Source organism: Miscanthus floridulus, chromosome 3 (genome assembly GCF_019320115.1).
Source record: "Miscanthus floridulus cultivar M001 chromosome 3, ASM1932011v1, whole genome shotgun sequence".
Classification (NCBI taxonomy): domain Eukaryota; kingdom Viridiplantae; phylum Streptophyta; class Magnoliopsida; order Poales; family Poaceae; genus Miscanthus; species Miscanthus floridulus.
This window is the reverse complement of record NC_089582.1, coordinates 37,482,328-37,503,928: the sequence shown is the minus strand read 5'-3', so window position 1 is coordinate 37,503,928 and position 21,601 is coordinate 37,482,328. Positions and strand designations below refer to the sequence as shown.

Below are 21,601 nucleotides of genomic sequence, written 5' to 3'. Positions count from 1 at the left end.
TGGTGGATATGTCACCGAACTACTCCGAATGGTATGGTCCTGAATGCTGCCGTGCCTAAGAGCGAGTACAGTAAGGGGTGCGTTTGGTTTGAGAACAATGTTGGATGGAATATGTGTATCCATGAATTTCTGGATATGGTTATCCATATAACGTGTTTGGTTGGATGGATATGAGACGAGTTATATATTTTTCTGTTTGGTTGAATGGATAGAAAAAAAATATTGAGGTGGAGGAGAGAAGAGAGGAAAGCTTGGCTCACATGTAACCAACAAGCTGGATATGGATGCATATATAGTGGTGGGTCCATACATATATTAAGTAAATGTAAGGAGGATTAGAAAAGAGAAGGTGAGACATGGGTAAAACTAACGATAAAAAAGTTTCTTATAGACAAATAAAAGATCACTATTATATAGCTTGACTCTAATAACTTACAGCCTATTCGGCTGGTGCTGATACGATCGTATATGATCGTGGATTATTATTGTTGGCTGGTTTGTTGTGAGAGAAAAATATTGTTCTGGCTAGAAATTTATGATCGTTTACGACCAAGCGAACATGCTGTTAGCTAATAGCGAAACACTTGGCTTTATTATTGGACTTGCTTGCAAATCAATTTATACCTCTCCGTGATTTATCCAGCCCTAGCCCGACAAGATAATGCATTTTATTTATTACTTTGGATGCTGCATGTTGTTCATCATTCATACGGCCTGTTCGCTGGTTGGTTTCTGGGTTGGTTTGGGCTGACTGGTGCTGGTTTGTTGTGAGAGGAAAATACTGTTGGTTGGCTGGTTTGGGCTGGCTGAAACCAACAAGCGAACAGGGTGATAAATGGTAGTGTCTTTAATTTCTCTGAACAAATATCATTAGCAATCTCCACAGAGGTTACGAACTGACCGGCAGCTTTTCCTAGAGAGGAAACAGCTGATCTTACATAACGATCTTGATAAATATGGCCAAGTCATGCTCTTTGATTTTGGCTTATCAGTAATCAAAACTTTATCCAAAATTGTGTCGCCAAATGGATCATCAAAGCATCCAGAACAATTTATATTGGCTTCCTTTCTTTCCGTTTCAATTTTCTTCACTGACAGTGCGTCTTGGATTACAATTTATCATGCCTTTTCAGAGGGGTGATCCGCGCGCTATAAAGTTCGGATTTTGGAAGGAACAGGAAGACTGTACAAAGTGGGGTGACTAAGAAATGCATCTGCATGTCCTATGTCGTCTTAGTCACACTAGCTACGGCATGAGGTCAAGGAGCTGAGGTGACTAAGAAAATGCCACCCGGAGTATTATTATTACTGTGAGTCAGCTCAGCTGAAAGTGTACTCGTACGTTCAGGCGTTGCTTCGGAGAGGGCTTCAGTTCTGGAAGCATCATCTATCTCGTCTTTCATTGTTTTCTCTGCTTCTTCCACAAACCCACATCCCACGGAGCTGCTTTCTCATGTTGTATGTATATGTAAACATCAATCATCAATGGAAGAATTATTAGCACTCTCTGTGACCTGAAAAAGATTAACTTGGCTCGCATTGGCACCACCTCTAAGGAGGCAACAGGTGACGGGTATCTCACCTTGCACTGGCTCCACGGCCTCGCGTTCCTCTCTGAAGCAGGGAAAGACCACCATAATTACGCCCGCAACAATGGGTTAGGGCATTAGGCAAGCTGGAGGGAGGATGTGAAGAAAGGGGATTGTAGGCAAAACCAAAATACAATTAACTTTATGTGAGCTCAGCATCAACAAATATGTATGAAGTCCATGGCTTGGTTATCTAACGAATTGTAATGACAAGTTTACAAATAGATTAATAGTGTAATGGTGTCGTGACATTTATACTAGCATGATTCCAACTAACCCATTACCTTTTGGGATCATCAACATTTTTTAACTAATGATAATGCCTATCAGCCTATGACATAAGCAGACAACACAGCACAATTGATAAGAAAATCTTGTACAATTCACCCCCAAAATAAACAAATATGTATTTTTTTTTACATAACAGAAGGGTTTGCTTCATAGATAGATATATTAATAAAAGGAGATGTTACAACAGGAAAAAGAGAAGCAAATTGATACATTACACACTTCAACAGTACATTTAGAGAAACATGATAGAATAAGCTAGTGGTGATTAATATGAACACCACTTAATTATTGAGTAAAAATATATTTATCTCTGATAGCATGCATCTCGGCTGCAGCATCGTTCATTGACAATCGCCCTGTGGGCAATTGCTTTGAACAAATGACACCAAGCTTAATGACAGCCGATAAGCATTCCCAGGTTCTTGTTATATGCGCTATATCATTGCTATTGTTTACTCCATCATGTAGCCAAATGTTGGAATCTGCTATCTCCATGATATTGTCAGGAAGAGCAGCCTTCGCATAATAATGCAAGCTTATCCCATCTCTAAACATATCATCTGTCGGGTTCTTCCCTGTGAACATCTCGATCAAAGTGATGCCAAAACTAAATACATCTCCACATGTTGACACCGCAAGCCCTTCTCCATATTCTGCAGTGGAATAAAATATGAGGATACATAAGTATATCTATGTGTAAAACTCAAAGACTACTTGATGTGCATCTTACTACTAGTAATTGGATAATCCTATTGGAGCATCCACACTAGTGCTCACAAGCCTAGACATAACTAAAATTAAATCCAAGATTATATTTTCTCACAAAAATACAAGGCATCGGCCATCAATTTAGTATACTATAGTTATCAATGGCGATAATATGCATTTGATATGTTGTGCTTTCTAAAAACACACACCTCTGCCGTTCTAAAAAATCTTAAATGGCCTTTCTGTCTTGTATATTTAAATTACCAACATATGACATTGCGAAAACTAACTTAAAATAACCCCTCGTCTTCATCTAAATTATCCATAATGACATCATGAAAAATAACAAAGAGTGACCATTAAAATTTGCTTTTGAATTACCCACTTGTACTGTTATATTAACATTTTAAAGTAATCCCGAGTCTGAATCTAGTAGCATGCTTCTGTTGTTTTTTTAAAAAAACTATCTAAAAAGTAACCGTATACATTTTCCAAGTTATCCACTTATGGTATAAATGCATGATGTGTGTCACTATGTAGACGAGGGACATGTTTGAGGGAAGCATTCAATATACCAGTTTCCATGTCCAACGCATAGCAGAAGCTAAGATTCAAACTAAATTCAAACATATGAGCAAATGGGAAATAGCAAAGATAGTAAATTTTGTTGAGCTCTAACCCAATTATTCATGAATTTCTGACTTATTTTTTTAACAATTACTAACCCACGCGGCAGCACATATTGATTAGCTAATATGGATAGATGCTATAATTTGAAGCATGAAATAAAATAATTTGAGTTACCTGGAGCAATATATCCAATGGAACCTCTTATTCCTATGGTGCAACTGGAATTCACATGATGTTTACTTGTTGCTTCATCTAGAACTCTAGCAATGCCAAAATCTCCGACACGAGCTCTCATGTCCTGATTGAGAAGAATGTTACTTGGCTTGAGATCGCAATGGATGATCGATGGTTGACAACCGTTGTGAAGATAGTCCAAAGCATCCACAATGTCCACAGCGATATCCAACCTCTGTGACAAGCTGAGTGCTCTGTGTCCATTTTGGCCATCCAAATTTGGGTGGATCCATCGATCTAAGCTGCCATTAGCCATGAACTCAAAGACTAGTGCTCTGAAGTCTTGACCCTGGTGGTTGATGCTAGAACAACATGTAATGATCTTTAGAAGGCATCTGTGCCTCACTCTTCTTAGTGCCTCACATTCAGCCTGAAAGCTTTTGTAGGATCCTGATTGTTGGAGATGAAACACCTTAACAGCGACGACAATGGCTTGATTTTCTAGCGTGCCCTTGTATACTGTACCATATCTTCCCTTTCCAAGCACATTTGCTTCTGAAAATCCATTTGTTCCCTTCATTATATCGTTGTATGGAACTATTGGAAGCTCTATCTCTGCAAATTGTGGTGCCAAATCTTTCTTCGGTACTGTCTTAGACTTTCTGTGGTGATATCCAGCCCAAAGCAGAAAAAGTAAGATGAGACTTCCTATTATTGGGATTGTTATTATGAGAAACTTCGGTATGCCTTTCCTATTCTTTCTTGCACAAGAGCTTGGGCATTTTGGCAGATGGAGCTGTGGTATCCCCCCGCATAACGCATTGTTACCAACAATTGATAGTCCAGTCAGATTTTTGAAAACTCCTCCTTTTGGTACTTCACCCTGCAAATTGTTGTAGGACAGATCTAGATGAAGCAACGATGTTGAATTACCTAAAAGCTCTGGGATTGTTCCAGATAAATTATTGTGGCCAAGATACAACTCCTGCAGGTTGGTAAGGGTAGCCAAATCGCTAGGGATGCTTCCCTTCAGTTTGTTGTCCACCAAATTAAGTATGGTCAAGCCTGCCATGTTCTTGAACGTAGCAGGTATGCTTCCTTGGAATGAATTGCCATCCAGTAAGAGGTTTTCCATGACCCTGCAGTTGCCAATAGTATCAGGTATCTCACCAGAAAATTTGTTTCCCGAAAGGACGAGGACTTCGAGATTTACCAAACTACCGACTCCTAATGGAAGTGGTCCCTCCAGCATGTTGTTGGAGAGATCGAGAAACCTCGAGATCGATGGCAGCTCCATAATTTCGTTAGGAAGCAAGCCAGTAAGGTTGTTATTGTACAGACTTAGGGCCAAAAGTTTGCTCAAGTTTCCAATGCTCGGTGGAATTGGCCCCTCCAAGCTATTGTCGCGTGCATAAAGTTGAAGTAGACTAGAAAGGTTTCCGATGGAGGATGGTAGATGTCCTGAGAGGTAGTTTGAAGTGAGGCCTAGCTGCTGCAATCGTGTAAGCTTTCCGAGGCTTTCAGGAATGACCCCAGTGAGCAAGTTGTTGGTAAAATCAAGCATCTCAAGACCTGCCAAATTTCCAATATCTAATGGGATGACACCGGATATGCTGTTGTGTTCCATCGTCAGCCGATGGAGATTTGTAGACAGATTAACCAACGGACCTGGCAGTTTTCCTGCAAACCTATTCCATCCAAATATCAGTTGTTGTAATCTGCTACAATTTGCCAAAGAACCAATAAATTCCCACTCTTCCTCGTTGTTTGCCTCTAGCATGTTTTCATACAGAGCAAACACTTTAAGTTGTTGCAATCTGCCCAATTCAGCAGGAACAACTCCAGTAAAATTATTAATTCCTAAGTCAAGAAGCTGGAGCCTGGAGAGGTTGGTTAGTGATAGCGGAAGAGCTCCAGTAAATCGGTTTTCTCCAATCCCAAGCTGTTGGATACTGGGAAGGCTATTCCCCAGGTCAGATGGTAGATGGCCACGGAGCTGGTTGACAGCCGCATAAAAGAGAGAAATAGATGACAGGTTGAACAAGGAAGGAGGGAGGAAACCGGAGAGATTATTAAGGGAGAGGTCAAGCACTCCGAGATACGGATTGTTGCCGATGCCTGCAGGGATTGATCCCTCCAGGAAGTTCCTTGACAAGGACAGGAGTGCCAACCGGGAAAGGTTCCCAAGAGAGGACGGGATGGTTCCGGTGATGCTGTTGTTTTTCAGCACTAGAACTGAGAGCGATGGCATGTTGCCAATCTCGGCTGGGATGATTCCCTGCACTCCCTTGTTGCTGTAGATGTGCATCTCACGGAGGCTGATACAACGGCTAATGTTGCTCGGAATGACGCCGGTGAGCATGTTGAGGCCCAGGTCAATGTGTCGGAGGCGCCAGAGGGAGCCGATGCTGGGAGGGATCTCTCCCTGCAGGCCATTGGAGCTCAGGTTCAGCCAGCGCAGGAAAGTGAGGTTACCGATAGCAGGGGAGATGGTGCCGGCGAGCCCCTGGGAAGTGAGGTTCAGGGCTACCACCCTCCACCGGTGCTTCCTGCCGCAGGTGACGCCCACCCAGCTGCAGTAGCTGGTGCTCTGGTTCCACGAGTCCAGCACGCCGGAGTGGCCAGAGATCTTGGCCTTGAAAGCCACAAGAGCTCTCTCGTCGTCAGGCCATGGGTCATGGCCTGGCGGATACAAGGCTTCAGCTGCACTGGTTGTCGCCACGGCGGAGATCAGCAGGAGCAGCTGCAGTAGACGCCTGGTTGTCATTAAGAGTAGGAGCTGCATGACCGGCCGGTGATGGCCTTGGGTTTATTGCGTGGCGGTGTAGAGCTTGGTTTCTTTGAATTGGCTGAGAGGGAGAGAGAAAGCGAGAGAGAGATAATCGCTGAAATGCGCAGATGGCCAGATGGATTGTCTCAGCTCAGGTTCCATGAGCTTTTTATTATGAAATGGAAAGTTCCTCCACCGTAGTGCTAGTGCGCTCTGCCTAATCATTCTGTTAGCTGCCTGCCTAATCATGAGCGCATGGTTTTCAGAAAGCAGGATTTGACCGTTGACTGACGTCAACTTGTTTTATGCTTCTTTTAGACCATCTGGAAGACTGAGCAGAACCACGTTGCAAGTTCTTCACCTGGATGCTAATGCAGAAAAATCTTGACAGCAAACAATCTACAAAAGAGGGGATGGCCAAACAATCTTATATGTCATTTATTCATGACCGATCCAGAAGACCAGAACACCCAAGCATCTTTGCAAAGATTACCCCTTCACTGAAGTGGATTCAACTATTATCCTGCCTTGCTTTGATCTTAGGCATCTTCCAAATCTCTACAAAGTGTGGCGGAAAGCAAGGGGTACAATCTAGAAAGGAGAAGAGAGATTAATGCGGCATTATGGGATTTTGATAGAACATTTGAAAGGAGCCCAATCGAAGAATTTTTCAAAATGCATCTTTACAACCATATACTATAGCTCGCAATTCTGGTTAAAAAGGGAGCTTTGCTATGGTACTATCAAATAACTGTGGACCATTGATGTGGATGTCAATTATTACATATTACCTCCTAGGAAGCAATAGGAGAAATATAGAAGAATGTATTCCTACTAGATCTAATATACATGATGCAACATGATGAGATCTAATCTTTTATATAACGTGTACAATAATGGTACACACGCATGCAATAGTTGGACACATTGCACACATGTAGAGACGTGTTTTATATGACGTGACAGTTGTATTTAGAACTAATACAAAGATGTTTGTATTTATCCTTTCATATTTAATATACATTTTTCTGGTAACCGGTTGAAACTGGCTGGAAAACACTGTTCTGGCTGAATTGTTGTGAGAGAAAAATATTGTTCCAGGTGAAAAAATAAGCGAACAAACCGAATATGGGGTAAGCCGAACAGGGCCAATAGACCTATTTATTTTGGGTGTGTAATAAAAGAGTTGCATTATAAATTTTATATGCATGTAACATTTTTTATGATACTTGGTAGGTCCAATCTTTTTTAAGTAACTAGCAAATATGCCCGTACGTTGCAACGGGAGAAAAAAAAAACTACTAAACATTCATGCAAAACGATAACGTGAATGGTACATACACTACTGGAAACAGAGAATTTGCCGAGTGCAAAATTCTTTGCTGAGTGTCAAAAATCGGGCACTCGGCAAACACGAGCACTCGGCAAAGGACTTCTTTGCCGAGTGTCAGACTCTCGGCAAAATCTCTACACTCGGCATAGGCTGCCCGTGAAACGGCGTTCGGTTACGGCCTTCTTTGCCGAGCGTCTGCTGTTAGGCACTCGACAAAGATTTGATTTTTTTTAAAAAAAATTCTTTGCCGAGTGCCCCAGATCTGGCACTCGGCAAAGATTTAATTTTTTTTAAATTCTTTGCCAAGTGTCTCAGATCTGGCGCTCGGCAAAGAATTTTTTTTGCCCCTGGCACAGCACTCAGCAAAGATTTAAATTTTTTTTATAATTTCTTTGCCGAGTGCTCCTGTGGATGCACTCGGCAAAGAGGAAATTTTTTTAAAAAAATTTAAAACACTCTTTGCCGAGTGCCATGCCCCGGCACTCGGCAAAGTTTTTTTTATTTTTTTGTTTTTGGCCTCCAATTTTTCTGTGTAACCCTTTTAAAGCTTCAGGAACTCCTAGTTACAATTTGGGGATTTTTTGTGACTTTTTGATATATTTAGTTACTTTATTTCGTTTACTTGAATTTTTCCGAAAAATAGAAATTTGAACTGCACGTGGTACGAATAATGGAGTTTAATGATTTGAAAATTGATAGTCATGTTAGTGAGTGTTTGTGAGAGGCCGTATCCAGGAACAGACCCGAAATTTCGGACATCTTGTTCACGAAACATGTCCGCGAAATTGCGTGTGAAGTGTTTTTAAATTCTATAAAAAGCAAACGAAGTCCGAAAATCATGAAACTTATTAAGATGTCGTGATATCATATGTGAAGGCTATGATAAAAATTTCAGAAGATTTCATGCACGTTGTCATGTACGATGCTTACAAACCAGGACATCTGTACATGTGAGATCTGATATCACATGTGAGATCTGATATCACATGTGAGATGTCCTGGTTTGTAAGCATCGTACGTGACAACGTGCATGAAATCTTTTGAAATTTTTATCATAGCCTCCACATATGATATCACGACATCTCAATAAGTTTCATGATTTTCGGACTTCGTTTGCTTTTTATAGAATTTAAAAACACTTCACACGCAATTTCGCGGACATGTTTCGTGAACAAGATGTCCGAAATTTCGGGTCCGTTCCTAGATACGGCCTCTCACAACACTCACTAACATGACTATCAATTTTTGAATCATTAAACTCCATTATTCGTACCACGTGCAGTTCAAATTTCTATTTTTCGAAAAAATTCAAGTAAACGAAATAAAGTAACTAAATATATCAAAAAGCCACAAAAAATCCCCAAATTATAACTAGGAGTTCCTGAAGCTTTAAAAGGGTTACACAAAAAAATTGGAGGCCAAAAACAAAAAAATAAAAAAAACTTTATCGAGTGCCGGGGCATGGCACTCGGCAAAGGGTGTCTTTGCCGAGTGTCAGGCAAAAGGCACTCGACAAAGAGTGTTTTAAATTTTTTTTAAAAAAAAATTCCTCTTTGCCGAGTGCATGCACAGGAGCACTCGGCAAAGAAATTATAAAAAAAATTAAATCTTTGCCAAGTGCCACGCCAGGGGCACTCGGCAAAGTATTTTTTTTAAAAAAAAATTTTGCCGAGCGCCAGATCTAAAACACTCGGCAAAGAATTTTTTTTAAAAAAATTAAATCTTTCCCGAGTGCTAGATCTGGCGCACTCGGCAAAGAATTTTTTTAAAAAAAAATCAAATCTTTGCCGAGTGCCTCCCTGATCCGGCACTCGGCAAAGCTGCGAGGATTAAGCATTTTGGGGCCGGCCGGGCAGTCAGAGCCAGCCAGCCCCGCGCCCACGCCTGCCCGCCCCTGCCTCCACGCCGTGCGCCGCGCCCAACACCGGCCCGCTCGCCCGCGCAGCCACCCGGCCGCGCGCCCCGCCAGCCCGCCGTTTCGCCCCCGGCGCCCCGCTCCGCCGCCCGACGCTCTGCCCACATGCTCCCGTCCGCCCGCGTGCGTGCCCCTGCCGGCCCGCCCCCCCGGCGGGCCCTACCCCCCCCCCCTTCCCTCGCCGCACGCTCGCATGCCCGCTCGTGCCCCCTTCCGCCGTCCTTTCCCCCGCCAACCCTTCCCCCGCCACGCCCTTCCCTTCCGCCCCCCTTCCCTCGCAGCCCCGCCCCCCCGCCGACCGCGCCTTGCCTCTTCCCTACCCCGGCCGGCCATTCCCCCGGCCACGCCACCCTGACCCCGGCCGGCCCTGTGCCCCGGCCGCTCCCCATGGACCGCCCGCCCCAACGTCGTCCGTGCCTGACCCCGTCCCCGACTCCGGCGACCCCGACTCTACCCAATCCCGATGCCGCCCACCTCTACCCCGGTGCCCGTCAGGTATGCCTTCTCACTTATTATTGTCGAGGTAGTGGTAGTTGTAGTAGTATTAGTTGTACTCGTGGTAGTAGTAGTACAACTAGTGGTAGTATTAGTAGTAGAATTAGTGGTAGTAGTAGTAGAAGTAGTGGTAGTAGTAGCAGTACAACTAATGGTAGTAGTTGTAGCAATAGTGGTAGTAGTAGTAGAACCAATGGTAGTAGTAGTAGCAATAGTGGAAGTAGTAGTACAAGTAGTGGTATTACTTGGATATATTCTTCTGCATGGATTGATATCCAAACTACATGGCTTCTCTTGAGCCATATGTGCTTGTCGGCCATCGTGCTGTTGTTTTTTGCAGGTTTTGGAAACCTCACCGTGTAGGGGAGGTTCTGCCAAATTTTTTTGTAAATGATAGTATTTTGTTCCATTTTGTAGAGAAGAGCCCATCGAAGTTGAGTCGGAGTTCTCGCCACCGTGCCGGTCTGCCTGCACTACGTCGTCTCGCCACTGCATCGACTCGCCACGGCCCTGCTAGCCTGACTCCGCCGCCACCCTAGGTATAACCCCTCTTTTCGTATCATGGTCATAGATCACGTAACTCAGTTAGGCGTCTCCCGTTTGAAAGAGATACGGTTGGAGATATGCAGATCTTTACATATCTATGACTGTATCTATTTCGGATTGTCCACACTTTTTGGACAGCCCACGGATGCGTAGATGGGTTAGTTCCCATGTTTTGCTCTGGTCCGAGACAGAGTTTCGGCATCACCTCCCTATTGTTCTCTGGATACGCACTCTTCTTTGGTAGGACGTGTATCTAGAGAACAACAGGGAGGTGCTGCCGAAATTCTGTCTTGGATAGGAGTAGAGCATGGAAACTAACTTCATCTACGCATCTGCGGGTGGGATTAGGACCTATCATCACCTATTAGACAGTAGGAACACCATGTAGATGCAATTGATGGTTACATTACTCACTGATACATATGTTAGAGGATGGATGACCGTTAGTGGATGTACATGGGCTAGAGAAGTCAGAGTGATCACACCACGAAATGGATGAACAAGACCGATGCTTTCTTGAACAGTGCATTTGGCAACGCTGCTAAAGGACATTGTCTAGTTTTGTGTCCCTACAGCAAATGTGGAAATAGGAGAAGGGTAAACAAGGTGGAAATGGGTAAACATCTTATGAAGAATGGATTTATGCCGGACTACACTCGGTGGGTCCACCATGGTGAAGCCCATCGTATGAGAGAGGAGGTGGTGAGACCACGGGTGGAGGCTTTTGATGCTGATGCCGAGGTAGCAGACATGTTAGATTACTTTCACCAAGGACAGTTCGATGAGGGACGTGAGAAGGAGGAGATGGAGGCAGCCGCACAGGTGTTCTACGACATGATGGACTCGGCACAGAAACCCCTTCACAATCGGTCAATGGTGTCTCAACTGGATGCCATTAGACGCTTAATGGGGTTGAAGTCCGAGTTAAACTTGAGTCGACCTGGATTCGATAAGATGTTGGCCGTGATTGGCACCCTGCTTCCGGAGGGCCACATTCTGCCAAAGAGCATGCACGAGTCACAGAAACTCCTTCGAGCACTTAAGATGCCGTATGAGCAGATACATGCTTGTCTGAAATGGTGCGTCCTATTTAGGAAAGAACACGAGTATGCAAAGTTCTGTCCAAAGTGTAAATTCTCTAGGTACCTGAAGGTAGACTCTGATGATGGCCAGAAGAGGCAACTTATGATCCCCATGAAAATCCTACGGTACCTTCTATTCCTACCGAGGATCCAACGGCTATACATGACCGAGGAATCCGTGAAATAGATGACATGGCATAAAATGGCAAACGGTACAATCCTGACAAGATGGTACATCCATCTGATGGTGAAGCTTGGATCCGCTTTAATGACAAACATCATGACAAAGCAGATGAGGCTCGTAATGTACGTGTCGCGTTGGCAACAGATGGGTTCAATCCTTATGGAATGATGGCTGCCCCATACACATGTTGGCCCATCTTTGTTATCCCCCTTAATCTCCCCCTCGGTGTCTCCTTTCAATGACATAACATATTCTTGTTGTTGATAATTCCTGGACACCTAGGGAGTAATATGGGTGTGTTCATGGAGCCCGTGTTTGATGAATTGGTCCATGCTTGGGATGAAGGGGTATGGACATACGATCGAGCTATAAAGACAACCTTCTAAATGCACGTTTGGTACCACTACTCCCTACATGACTTCCTGGCGTATGGGATATTCTGCGCCTGGTGTGTTCACGAGAAGTTCCCATGCCCAATATGCAAGGAAGGTGTGAGGTTTATTTGGTTGCAGAAGGGTGGCAAGTATTCGTCGTTCGACAGACATCGTCAATTCCTACCTCTTGACCATCTATTTAGACAAGACATCAAGAACTTTACGAAAGGTGTCAAAGTGACAAACCCTGCACCGTGGATGATGACTGGTGCCGAGGTTCATTCTCTGATAGGTGCTCTCGTGCCCAATGAAGAAGGTGGTTTGTGGGATATGGTGAGTAGCATATGTGGACTCATATCTCGGGCATAACGAGGCTCCCCTATTTCGATGACATTCTTCTACCACATAACATTGATGTAATGTACACTGAAAAGAATGTCGCCGAGGCACTTTGGGCAACACTCATGGACACTGAAAAGTCTAAGGACAACCCAAAGGCTAGAGTAGACCTGGCAACGTTGTGCGATAGACCAAATCAAGAGATGCAACCTCCTAGTCGTGACAAGACCTGGAGAAGGCCTAAGGCTGATTTCGTCTTGAAAAAGAACCAAAGGAGGGAAGTACTTGAATGGATCAAGAAGCTAATGTTCCCTGATGGGTATGCAGTGAATCTAAAGAGGGGAGTTAACTTAGGCACACTACGAGTCAACGGGATGAAGAGTCATGACTACCACATATGGATTGAGTGGCTTCTTCCGGCGATGGTTCGAGGCTATGTCCCGGAGCATGTCTGACAAGTGCTGGCAAAGTTGAGCTACTTATTCTGCCACCTTTGTGCTAAGGAGCTCTTTCAGACTGTCATTGATGACTTGGAAAAAGCGGCACCCGTGTTGCTCTGTAAGTTGGAGAAAATCTTTCCACCCGCCTACTTCTTGTCGATGTAGCATTTGATTGTGCACCTCCCGTATGAGGCATGGATGGGGGGCCGTGCAGAACCGTTAGCTATCCAATTGAGAGATGTCTAAAGACTCTTCGTAAAAAGTGTAGAAATAAAGCCAGAATTGAGGCTTCCATTGTATAGGCATACATTCTAGAGGAGGTGTCGAACTTCACAGAGAAATACTACACTGAGAAACTTCCTAACGTTTATAATCCACCCCCTCGTTACAATGCTAACAAAAATGAATCGAACCTCAGCCTTTTCCAAGGGCAACTCAAAAGCGCAAGTGCATCGACCACTAAGCAATTGAAAAATGAAGAGTGGCGCAGTATCATGCTATATGTGTTGACCAACCTTGTCGAGGTGCAACCGTTCATTGGGTAAGTTCTGAACGAACTTGTTTCATTTCGCCGTATGTCCTTGTTTCTTTGTCCAACCCCCTTGTTTCTCGTTGGTATAGGGAATTTCTTCGTCAATCCTAGCATGGATCAAGGCAACCTACCCTGCAAGAAAATGATACCCTTCTTTTATGAGGTGCGGGACCAGGGAGCCCCGATTTCATTTGTTGGTTCAAACAGAAAGCCCAAACTGATGCGCCTATAAGTGATGAGTTGAGACAGGTTGCAAACGGCTGTGCCATTAGGGTCAAGTCATGTACCGGTTATGACGTGAATGGATATCATTTTCACACAGCAAGCTACGAGCAGAGTCAGCCCAATCGACAAACCACAAATAGCGGAGTTATTACGCCCGGCACTGATGGACTCGACTATTATGGAAGAATTGAAGAAATCTACGAACTATCATTTTATGGTTCCAAACCTCTTACTCCTATCATATTCAAATGCCACTGGTTTCATCCCGGTGTAACGAGACGGATGGATTTGAGGGATACATCGCTTTTGTATGCAGACTTATTACGGATGCGAGGAGGGATTTGCGTCTAGGGCGGAGCAGGCGACTACCAAAGCCTGTAAAAAACTCGTCACCGACATGCATCACGAGGTGCACATCCAGGCCATCGTAACCTACTACGAGTCGAAGCTTGGAGAGAGGAAAACCAAGAAAGATTCAAGAGAGATGCAGCTGACCCAGGAGCAGTACCTTGAGGTAAATGAAGAACATCAATATTGATTCGTTTTGAGATTAAGTTGGTTTAATTTGATCTTCTTATATGTCCAATACTTGATGACGTGTAGATGATTCCCTGGTGGTGCCAAGCGTATCTCGAGTGCTGGGCGATGATGGTGGAGAGGTGGTTCACGGAGGAGTACCTCAAGATGCACAGGGATGCCTAGGACCGTCGTTTGCTGATGCAAGGTCCAGCACACCATCAAGGCAGCCGCAACCTCGCCGGATACAAACAAGCATGGGTACGCGAATTGATTTATCTATTGTCACGCTCAGTTTTGCCTGATTTCTAATCATCATGCTGTCTTTCTCGCAGTCGGCGTCACATAGTGGCCAGGCTTGCTCGGACTTCTAGGCATGGTGTATGGCCCACAAGGGCAAGGCGACATCTGACGTCTCCTTCAACCTGGAGGACCCGCCCGAGGCATACACGAACCCGAGCGTCCACTCCCGCATCAGTGAGTACACTGAGGTGGCGAGGTCGCTCCATGGGTTAGACCACGATCCAAGCACCTAGGACTTCGATGGAGAGGCCATCATGAGGGCGGGGCAAGGCAAGAAGCATGGGTGGTTCTGGCTTGGTGACGGTGTCATCGACACGGCCTCTACTCCCTCTCTCTCCTAGATCCGAGCACGGAGCACGAGCGAGAGCCCGGCTATTCGCACACGGCCGACTGCTGCACAGCACCGGGTCGACGCACTCGAGGTTATTCTTGTTTTACTCGTCATACATTGATCTTTACACACCTTAATTAGCTTTGCATTACTGAAACATTGGAGTGAAATATTGCAGGCCCGGCTGGAACAAGAAATGAAGGAACGTCAGGAGCTAGGGGCCTAGCTAGAGGCCGAGCGGGCCGAGCAGCAGGCCCAGGCGCAGAGGCTGATGGACATTACGGATTTTCTATAAGGGCTTGAGCAACGTATGGGCTTGTCTCTGCCACCTGGGCTATTGGTTCCACCTCCGCCTCCGCGTCCTGCAGCTGCAGCTACTCCTGTGAGTATCAAAGTTTTTTACTTTCGCTTGTGCTTTGCTTGTACGGCCTCTATCGTCCTAGATTAGCTATCAAAATAATCTTGTCTCACATGTAATCTTTTCTCCTTTGTGTAGTCTCCATTTGACGGTGGTTCGAATAATCCACCTCATGCACCTCCGAATGATGCATCTGGGCCTTCACCACAGTCACAGTGGCCGAGATGAGTGCATGTTGTATTTTTTACATTTGTTGTTCACTTGGTGATGGACTTGTGATATACTTGTGATGCACTTGTGGACTTTGATGGACTTGTGGACTTATTTGGATGGACTTGAGCACTTATTATTATATATTGTGATGGATGTGATATGGGCGGATGGATGTGTGGATGGATGAGATATATATGTGATGGATGAGATATATATATGTGATGGATGAGATATATATGTGATATATGTTTGTATGAATGTATTTGTCATGATGGAATGTAAAAAAAAAATTGCCGTTTTGGGTCACTTTGCCGAGTGTTCCACTCGGCAAAGGACCCCTTTGTCGAGTGCAATGGTCACAGCACTCGGCAAAGCTAGAAAAATGGGCGACCAGAAAACAGATTTGCCAGCTTTGCCGAGTGCTGTGACCATAACACTCGGCAAAGAAATTTTAAAAAAAAATTTAAACTTTGCCGAGTGCCGGCCATAGGGCACTCAGCAAAGAAATTTTTTAAAAAAATTCAAAACATTGTCGAGTGCCATCCATAGGGCACTCGGCAAAGAAATTTTTTTAAAAAAATAAAAAATCTTTGCCGAGTGCCTTCCGGGTTGACACTCGGCAAAGAAATTTAAAAAAAAATGAAAAACGTTTGCTGAGTGCCCGATGGCTGGCACTCGGCAAAGAATTTTTTTTAAAAAAAAATAAAAACACTTTGCCGAGTGCCTGTAGGGTTGGCATTCGGCAAAGAAAATTTTCAAAAAAAATTAAAGCTCTTTACCGAGTGCCTTCCGGGTTGGCACTCGGCAAAGAAATTTTTTTAAAAAATAAAAAATCTTTGCCGAGTGCCTTCCGGGTTGACACTCGGCAAAGAATTTTTTTAAAAAAATAAAAGCTCTTTGCCGAGTGCCTTCCGGGTTGGCACTCAGTAATGAAATTTTTTAAAAAATATAAAAAAATCTTTGCCGAGTGCCTCACGGGTTGACACTCGGCAAAGAAATTTTAAAAAAAAATAAAAAAATCTTTGCCGAGTGACTGCAGGGTTGGCACTCGGCAAAGTGACCGTCAACGGGACCGGCGCCGTGACGGTCGCTTTTCTTTGCCGAGTGTCCCCGGGGCACTTGGCAAAGCCTTTGCCGAGTGTCCGATAAAAGACACTCGGCAAAGAGGGCTTTGCCAATTAAATTTTTGTCGTGTGTTCTTTGCCGAGTGCCGCACTCGGCAAAGGCTTTGCCGAGTGCAATTTGGCCTTTGCCGAGTGCCTCAGGCACTCGGCGAAGAACCTGAATCCAGTTGTGATATCTACTTATGTTTTTTGCTTTTTCAAATTTTTTTCATGATGACCATCACATCCATAATATAAGTTAATGCTGACAATAAATAAAATCCTATTAAACCTATATCAAATTAAAATACACCTTAATATATTTTTTCTTCCGTTGCAAAGCGCATAATGATTTAGATATAAATATATCATAACTTTGTAGCTTTTTCATACTAACCATGTGTTTCTATGACTCAATATCAACCTTTGTAGTTTTTTTGACGCATCATATCAACCTCCGTAACTTTTTTGCCGATGTGTCAGGCCAATGATTATGACAGGAGATCTCTTGATTTTTCACATGGCAGCCCTTGTCAGGAATTACATAAATACATTTGTTTAGATTTCATTAGTCAATAATCTGCCCAAGATTCCGGTTCAAGAAATAATTAGTTTTACCATTGACTAATCCATATTTTAATAAAAATAAGTTTTATTTCTTATCAAAACTACATCAGATGGTGTAAATCTTTCTTTTCAAAACTTAATGCGCAAACAAACATAATAAGTGCTGAAAAGTAGGAGTTATGCATCGAAACTTATCTTAGGAAGGAACCGGATAGCGGAAAGTTAGTGAAGGCTTTGGGAACACCAACAATGAGGACATCCTCCTCGTACTCCTCGGCCACCTCCGTGTATTCTGTGTCTGCCTCTGGCACGATCTCGGTCATCACCGAACCTATATGCATGCAACATATGGATGATTTAATACACCTATAGTCAAAGCACAATCTAAAAAGATTCATAACATCTATGGATAGATCATATTTTTATGAAGCTAACAAAACTGGTTTGGAATTTTTCTGATTTGTCTATGATTTTTGGTGAATTTTGCAAGATCTCTGTTTTTTTTAGAAAAGAGAAAAATGAAAGAAAAGGAAAAAGGCTTGCATGGGCTTGGTGCAGCGCACAACGAAGCCAGCCTAACTGCAAGGATTCGGCCAAGTCGGAAAAAAAGCCCACTCGGATTTAGACATTTTGCATCAGGAACCGATCTATTTCAAAAACTATAGCCCTCCCATCTTTTCTTTTTTATCTGATATCTTTACATCTGGAACTCTGTATTTCTTTCTATTATCTTCTCCGCTCATAATCCCTTCTAACTGACAGACCGACTCAGAAACATATATGGGTGGACAAGGCTGGACGAAAAAAATTGATGATAGAAATTTTGCCTCTTTGGTATTAGGTATGGATTAACGTAACGTATCTTTTTATGAACATGACTTGTCCATTTTTATAAAAAAAAAGTGATAACTGTCAACATTTTTTTCACAAGCCTCATGAGCATACCCTGCACTTAAAAATTCCATTAAAAAAACTCGCATATTAGTTCTAAACTTTTTGGACGCTGCAGTGTTCTCCCGGACGGTCCAGTGCACTGTCGGACGGTCCGATAGGACGCATGGACACCCGTAACATGCAAAATCGTGAGCTGTCCATCACTCACCTCTCTTGGGCTCACTTGTCATACCACTCACACACTACACCCACACCAGCCCTCTCTCCCTCTCCCTCCCACACACACATTGCAGTTTACAAAGAACAGAGAAAGGAGAGAAGAGAAGGAGAGGTGAAAGGAGAAGAAGATGAGAGGAGGAGGAAGGCCACCACCACACCGGAGCCTTGCTGCAGGACGTCGCTGTCGAGCTCCTCCACATCATCACCTCGCCGGAGTTGGAGGGGAACCCCCACAGCTTCATCTTCTACCTCAAGCCATGGACGAGCCCCCAAGTTGATCTCCGTCCTCAATCAACCCCAAGGAAAACTGCTGCAGTTAGAGGTCGTCCACGACATGGTGAACAAGCCCTAATCCATCCCCCTCTCAATCACTCACTCCATTGAGCTTCAAGGTCATCCATTGCCACCACTACCATGCGTCCCCTGAGGCCTCCCATGGATCCGGAACGCGAGCGCAAAATGCCTTCTCCTCGCCATGGTGTCTCTTTGATGCGTCCTTCCCTAGCTCGCGTGGCCTCCGCTCATGGCTAGCCCGAGCCGGTGGACCTGAGCACGCGGCCGACGACGGCCTCCGCTCGTCGTGGCCCCATGCTCGCGGCTGGCGCGCCCTCGGCTGCTGCCCCCGTGCGGCTGGCCTACTTCCTGGCTTCGTATGCGAATGAGAGAGATGGAAGGAATCGGAGGAGATGCGGTTGTAGTTGGAAGACAGGGTGAGGAAGGAGAGGATTATGTTTCATTTTTCAAGAAAAAAAGACTCCCTTGAGGGATCGAACCGTCGCCATGGGGCAGGAGCGTGGGGTGTTGGGGGCGGAGGGAGACGGGGCGGTAGGGACGCGGGAGTGGGACACTAGAGAACCACTGAGCGATGACCGTTGGATTTGGTTGAGTAACGAGAGAGAATGGAGGTAAGATGATCCGGCGCGTATGTTTCTAGGGTTTTGTATTTCTAGGTGCATTTGTTGGTGTGGATGGAGTAAAGGTCATTATGTGGAGCAGCTAATTGTGGTGTGGATCTAGGATAATTGTAACCGGGAGTTTGTTTAGGGGTCAAGATAGAGATCAGATCCACTCAGCAACAGCAATCTGGGACCATGGCCTAAGTAAGATCAGAAGGGGAGCGTGGGCCGGTGACTTTGTGGATGCGGTTGGCTGAGGTAACAGGCTGCCCAAAAGTGCAAGAGAGCTGAGGAGCACGTGGCAGTGCGGTTGTGTGGAATTGCCTAGGCCTCAAGCTGAGCTCGGAATGAAGGAGCCCACAAGCCGAAAGCCCGAGAGACATTTAAATGAAACATTTTATTTGGAGGTTCGCACATAATTCTTTGACCCTGAGATCAAATCTAGAAAGGAGGCGGATGCAGATTGTGCCACGCTGTGTTATGTGCAATTATGTTGGAGAAGATGGCTGGCACCTGTTTCTCAGGTGCAAACATGTGAAAGATCTGTGGTGCAACGCGGGCCTGGAAGAGGTGCGACAGAGATTGCTAGCATGTAGGACGGCGATGGAAACTGTCAAAATGATCTTGGCACTACGAAGCGGTATCAGACTGAAGGTGATATTCCTGCTATATAATTGGTGGAATGAGCGTAATTCAGTCAGAGAAGGGGAGAAAAGGAGACAGGCAGCACACATAGCCGGCCTTAGCTGGAAGCAGGCGATGGAAATTGAAAACCTGCACAAACCAATGCAGCAAGAAAGTGGAGTTCGAAGGAGGATGAGGAAGTGGCAGCGCCCCCAAGCGGGAAAATTGAAAATCAACGTTGATGGAGCTTTTAGGGAGCTGGACAAGAATGGAGGCTGGGGATCAAGGTTTTAAATCTCCGGCTATAGCCTCCGCTATCTCCGGCTATAGCTGTTTGAGAAGGATTTAGCTAAGTTTTTCTATGTACAAGTTAGCCCTTAGCTGCCGCTATAGCCCGCTATAGCCGGCTATAGCCTATTTTCGGACACAGAAAGCTAAATGACATAGCCGACTATTTAAAACCTTGCTGGGGATATGTCATTAGAGATGAAGACGGCAGGATCATCTAATCTGGCTCAGGTAGACAACGTTATGCCTGCAATGCCATGCAAATGGAGCTTCGGGCTTGTATTGAAGGCGTGAAAGCAGCTAGGGAGCTGGGCATTGGAGAGATTATCCTGGAAACTGATGCTGCACTAGTAGTGGAAGCGCTCCTCCACAATGCCTTCAGCCTGTCCATGGTCGGAGGTGTGGTGCATGAACTTAAGGAACTCCTAGCTGAAAATTTTATCTCTACTCAGGTCAAATATGTTCCACGTGAATGTAATCGAGTTGCACATGAGCTCGCGTCTATAGGGAGTGTGAGTAACGAGGGTATTCCCTATGTGTTGGCCGGAGTGCCGGATTGTATTATGTTTATGGTGTCAAGCGATTCAGCTGACATGGTCGAGTAATGGAATTCAAATTCCCCTAAAAAAAACTAGAAAGCAACGCGCGGCGTTGCCACGCGCCTGCATGGAGTTCCTAACATTTTGAACAAGTTTGGTCATGCATTTATGTTGCCACGACCTCGTTGGTTGTTTCTTTTTTTTATGAAGCAATGATGCACAATTTGGGGATTTGGCTACTGTGGAATTCGGTGATTGTGTATCGGCTAAGGATTGTAATAGAACAGCCAGTAGGTAGTTCGTCATGGAAGGACATTAGTGGTTTTGTTGCCGATTGTACTGGTAAATCATCATATTTTTCTGAACTAAAACATATTTCATATGAATTTTGCAATATTAAATGAGATTTTAGGATTTTTAATTGTATAATTGTCTAGGAAAAAATATTTGGATAATGTTTGGTAAAATATATTTTCATAACTTTTTGGTAAAGTCTATTTGACCCTTGAACTATCAATGTAGTTCATTTTATCTCTCTCATGACTGATGTGGCGCCACGTAGGTTAATTAAAACCGACAAAAAATAGAAGAAAAGAAAAGTGGTAATATTTATGAATTATGGTAATATAATATAATATAATTTTATATGGACACATGAATGTTCATAAATTTTATATAAACTTGGTTAATAATAAGAAAATTTGACATAGTTTAAACCTAGAGTTATACTCTTTTTGGGATGGAGGGATTAGGAGCAGCAGGTAACTAAATTTGTACCTGTTGATATAGTGATTTGCTAAAAATATGCAGCAACACTGCAAAATGATAATGTTTCCAGCTTCACAACCGAAAACAGTAGTTTTGCTGTGTGCCACGAACACTCGGCAAAGCCCGAAAAACACTCGGCAAAGAGCACACGGTAGCTACAGTACCGGCAAACAGCGTCTTTGCCGAGTGTTTTCTGTTGGGCACTCGGCAAAGACTTTGCCGAGAGCTGAAAACGACACTCGGCAAACAAAAGTACGTCACAGAGCGGAAACGGTATGTATGCGACACAAGATTCTAGGTTCACAGATTTATGTGCGACACAAGCTAACTAATGAACCTATATATGCTATAGTTT

General features: G+C 44.2%; 1 protein-coding gene across 1 annotated transcript; it reads right to left on the bottom strand.

Annotated features, from left to right (window-relative positions):
- Positions 1 to 2,047: 2,047 nt before the first annotated feature.
- LOC136543539 (probable LRR receptor-like serine/threonine-protein kinase At3g47570) lies at positions 2,048 to 18,608 on the bottom strand. Its single transcript, XM_066535959.1, is given in 5 exon segments — positions 2,048 to 2,533; positions 3,393 to 6,180; positions 6,182 to 6,241; positions 17,267 to 17,349; positions 18,545 to 18,608. Coding segments are annotated over 5 exon segments (3,363 nt in total). The 3' UTR covers positions 2,048 to 2,165.
- Between the last annotated feature and the right edge of the window lie 2,993 nt (positions 18,609 to 21,601).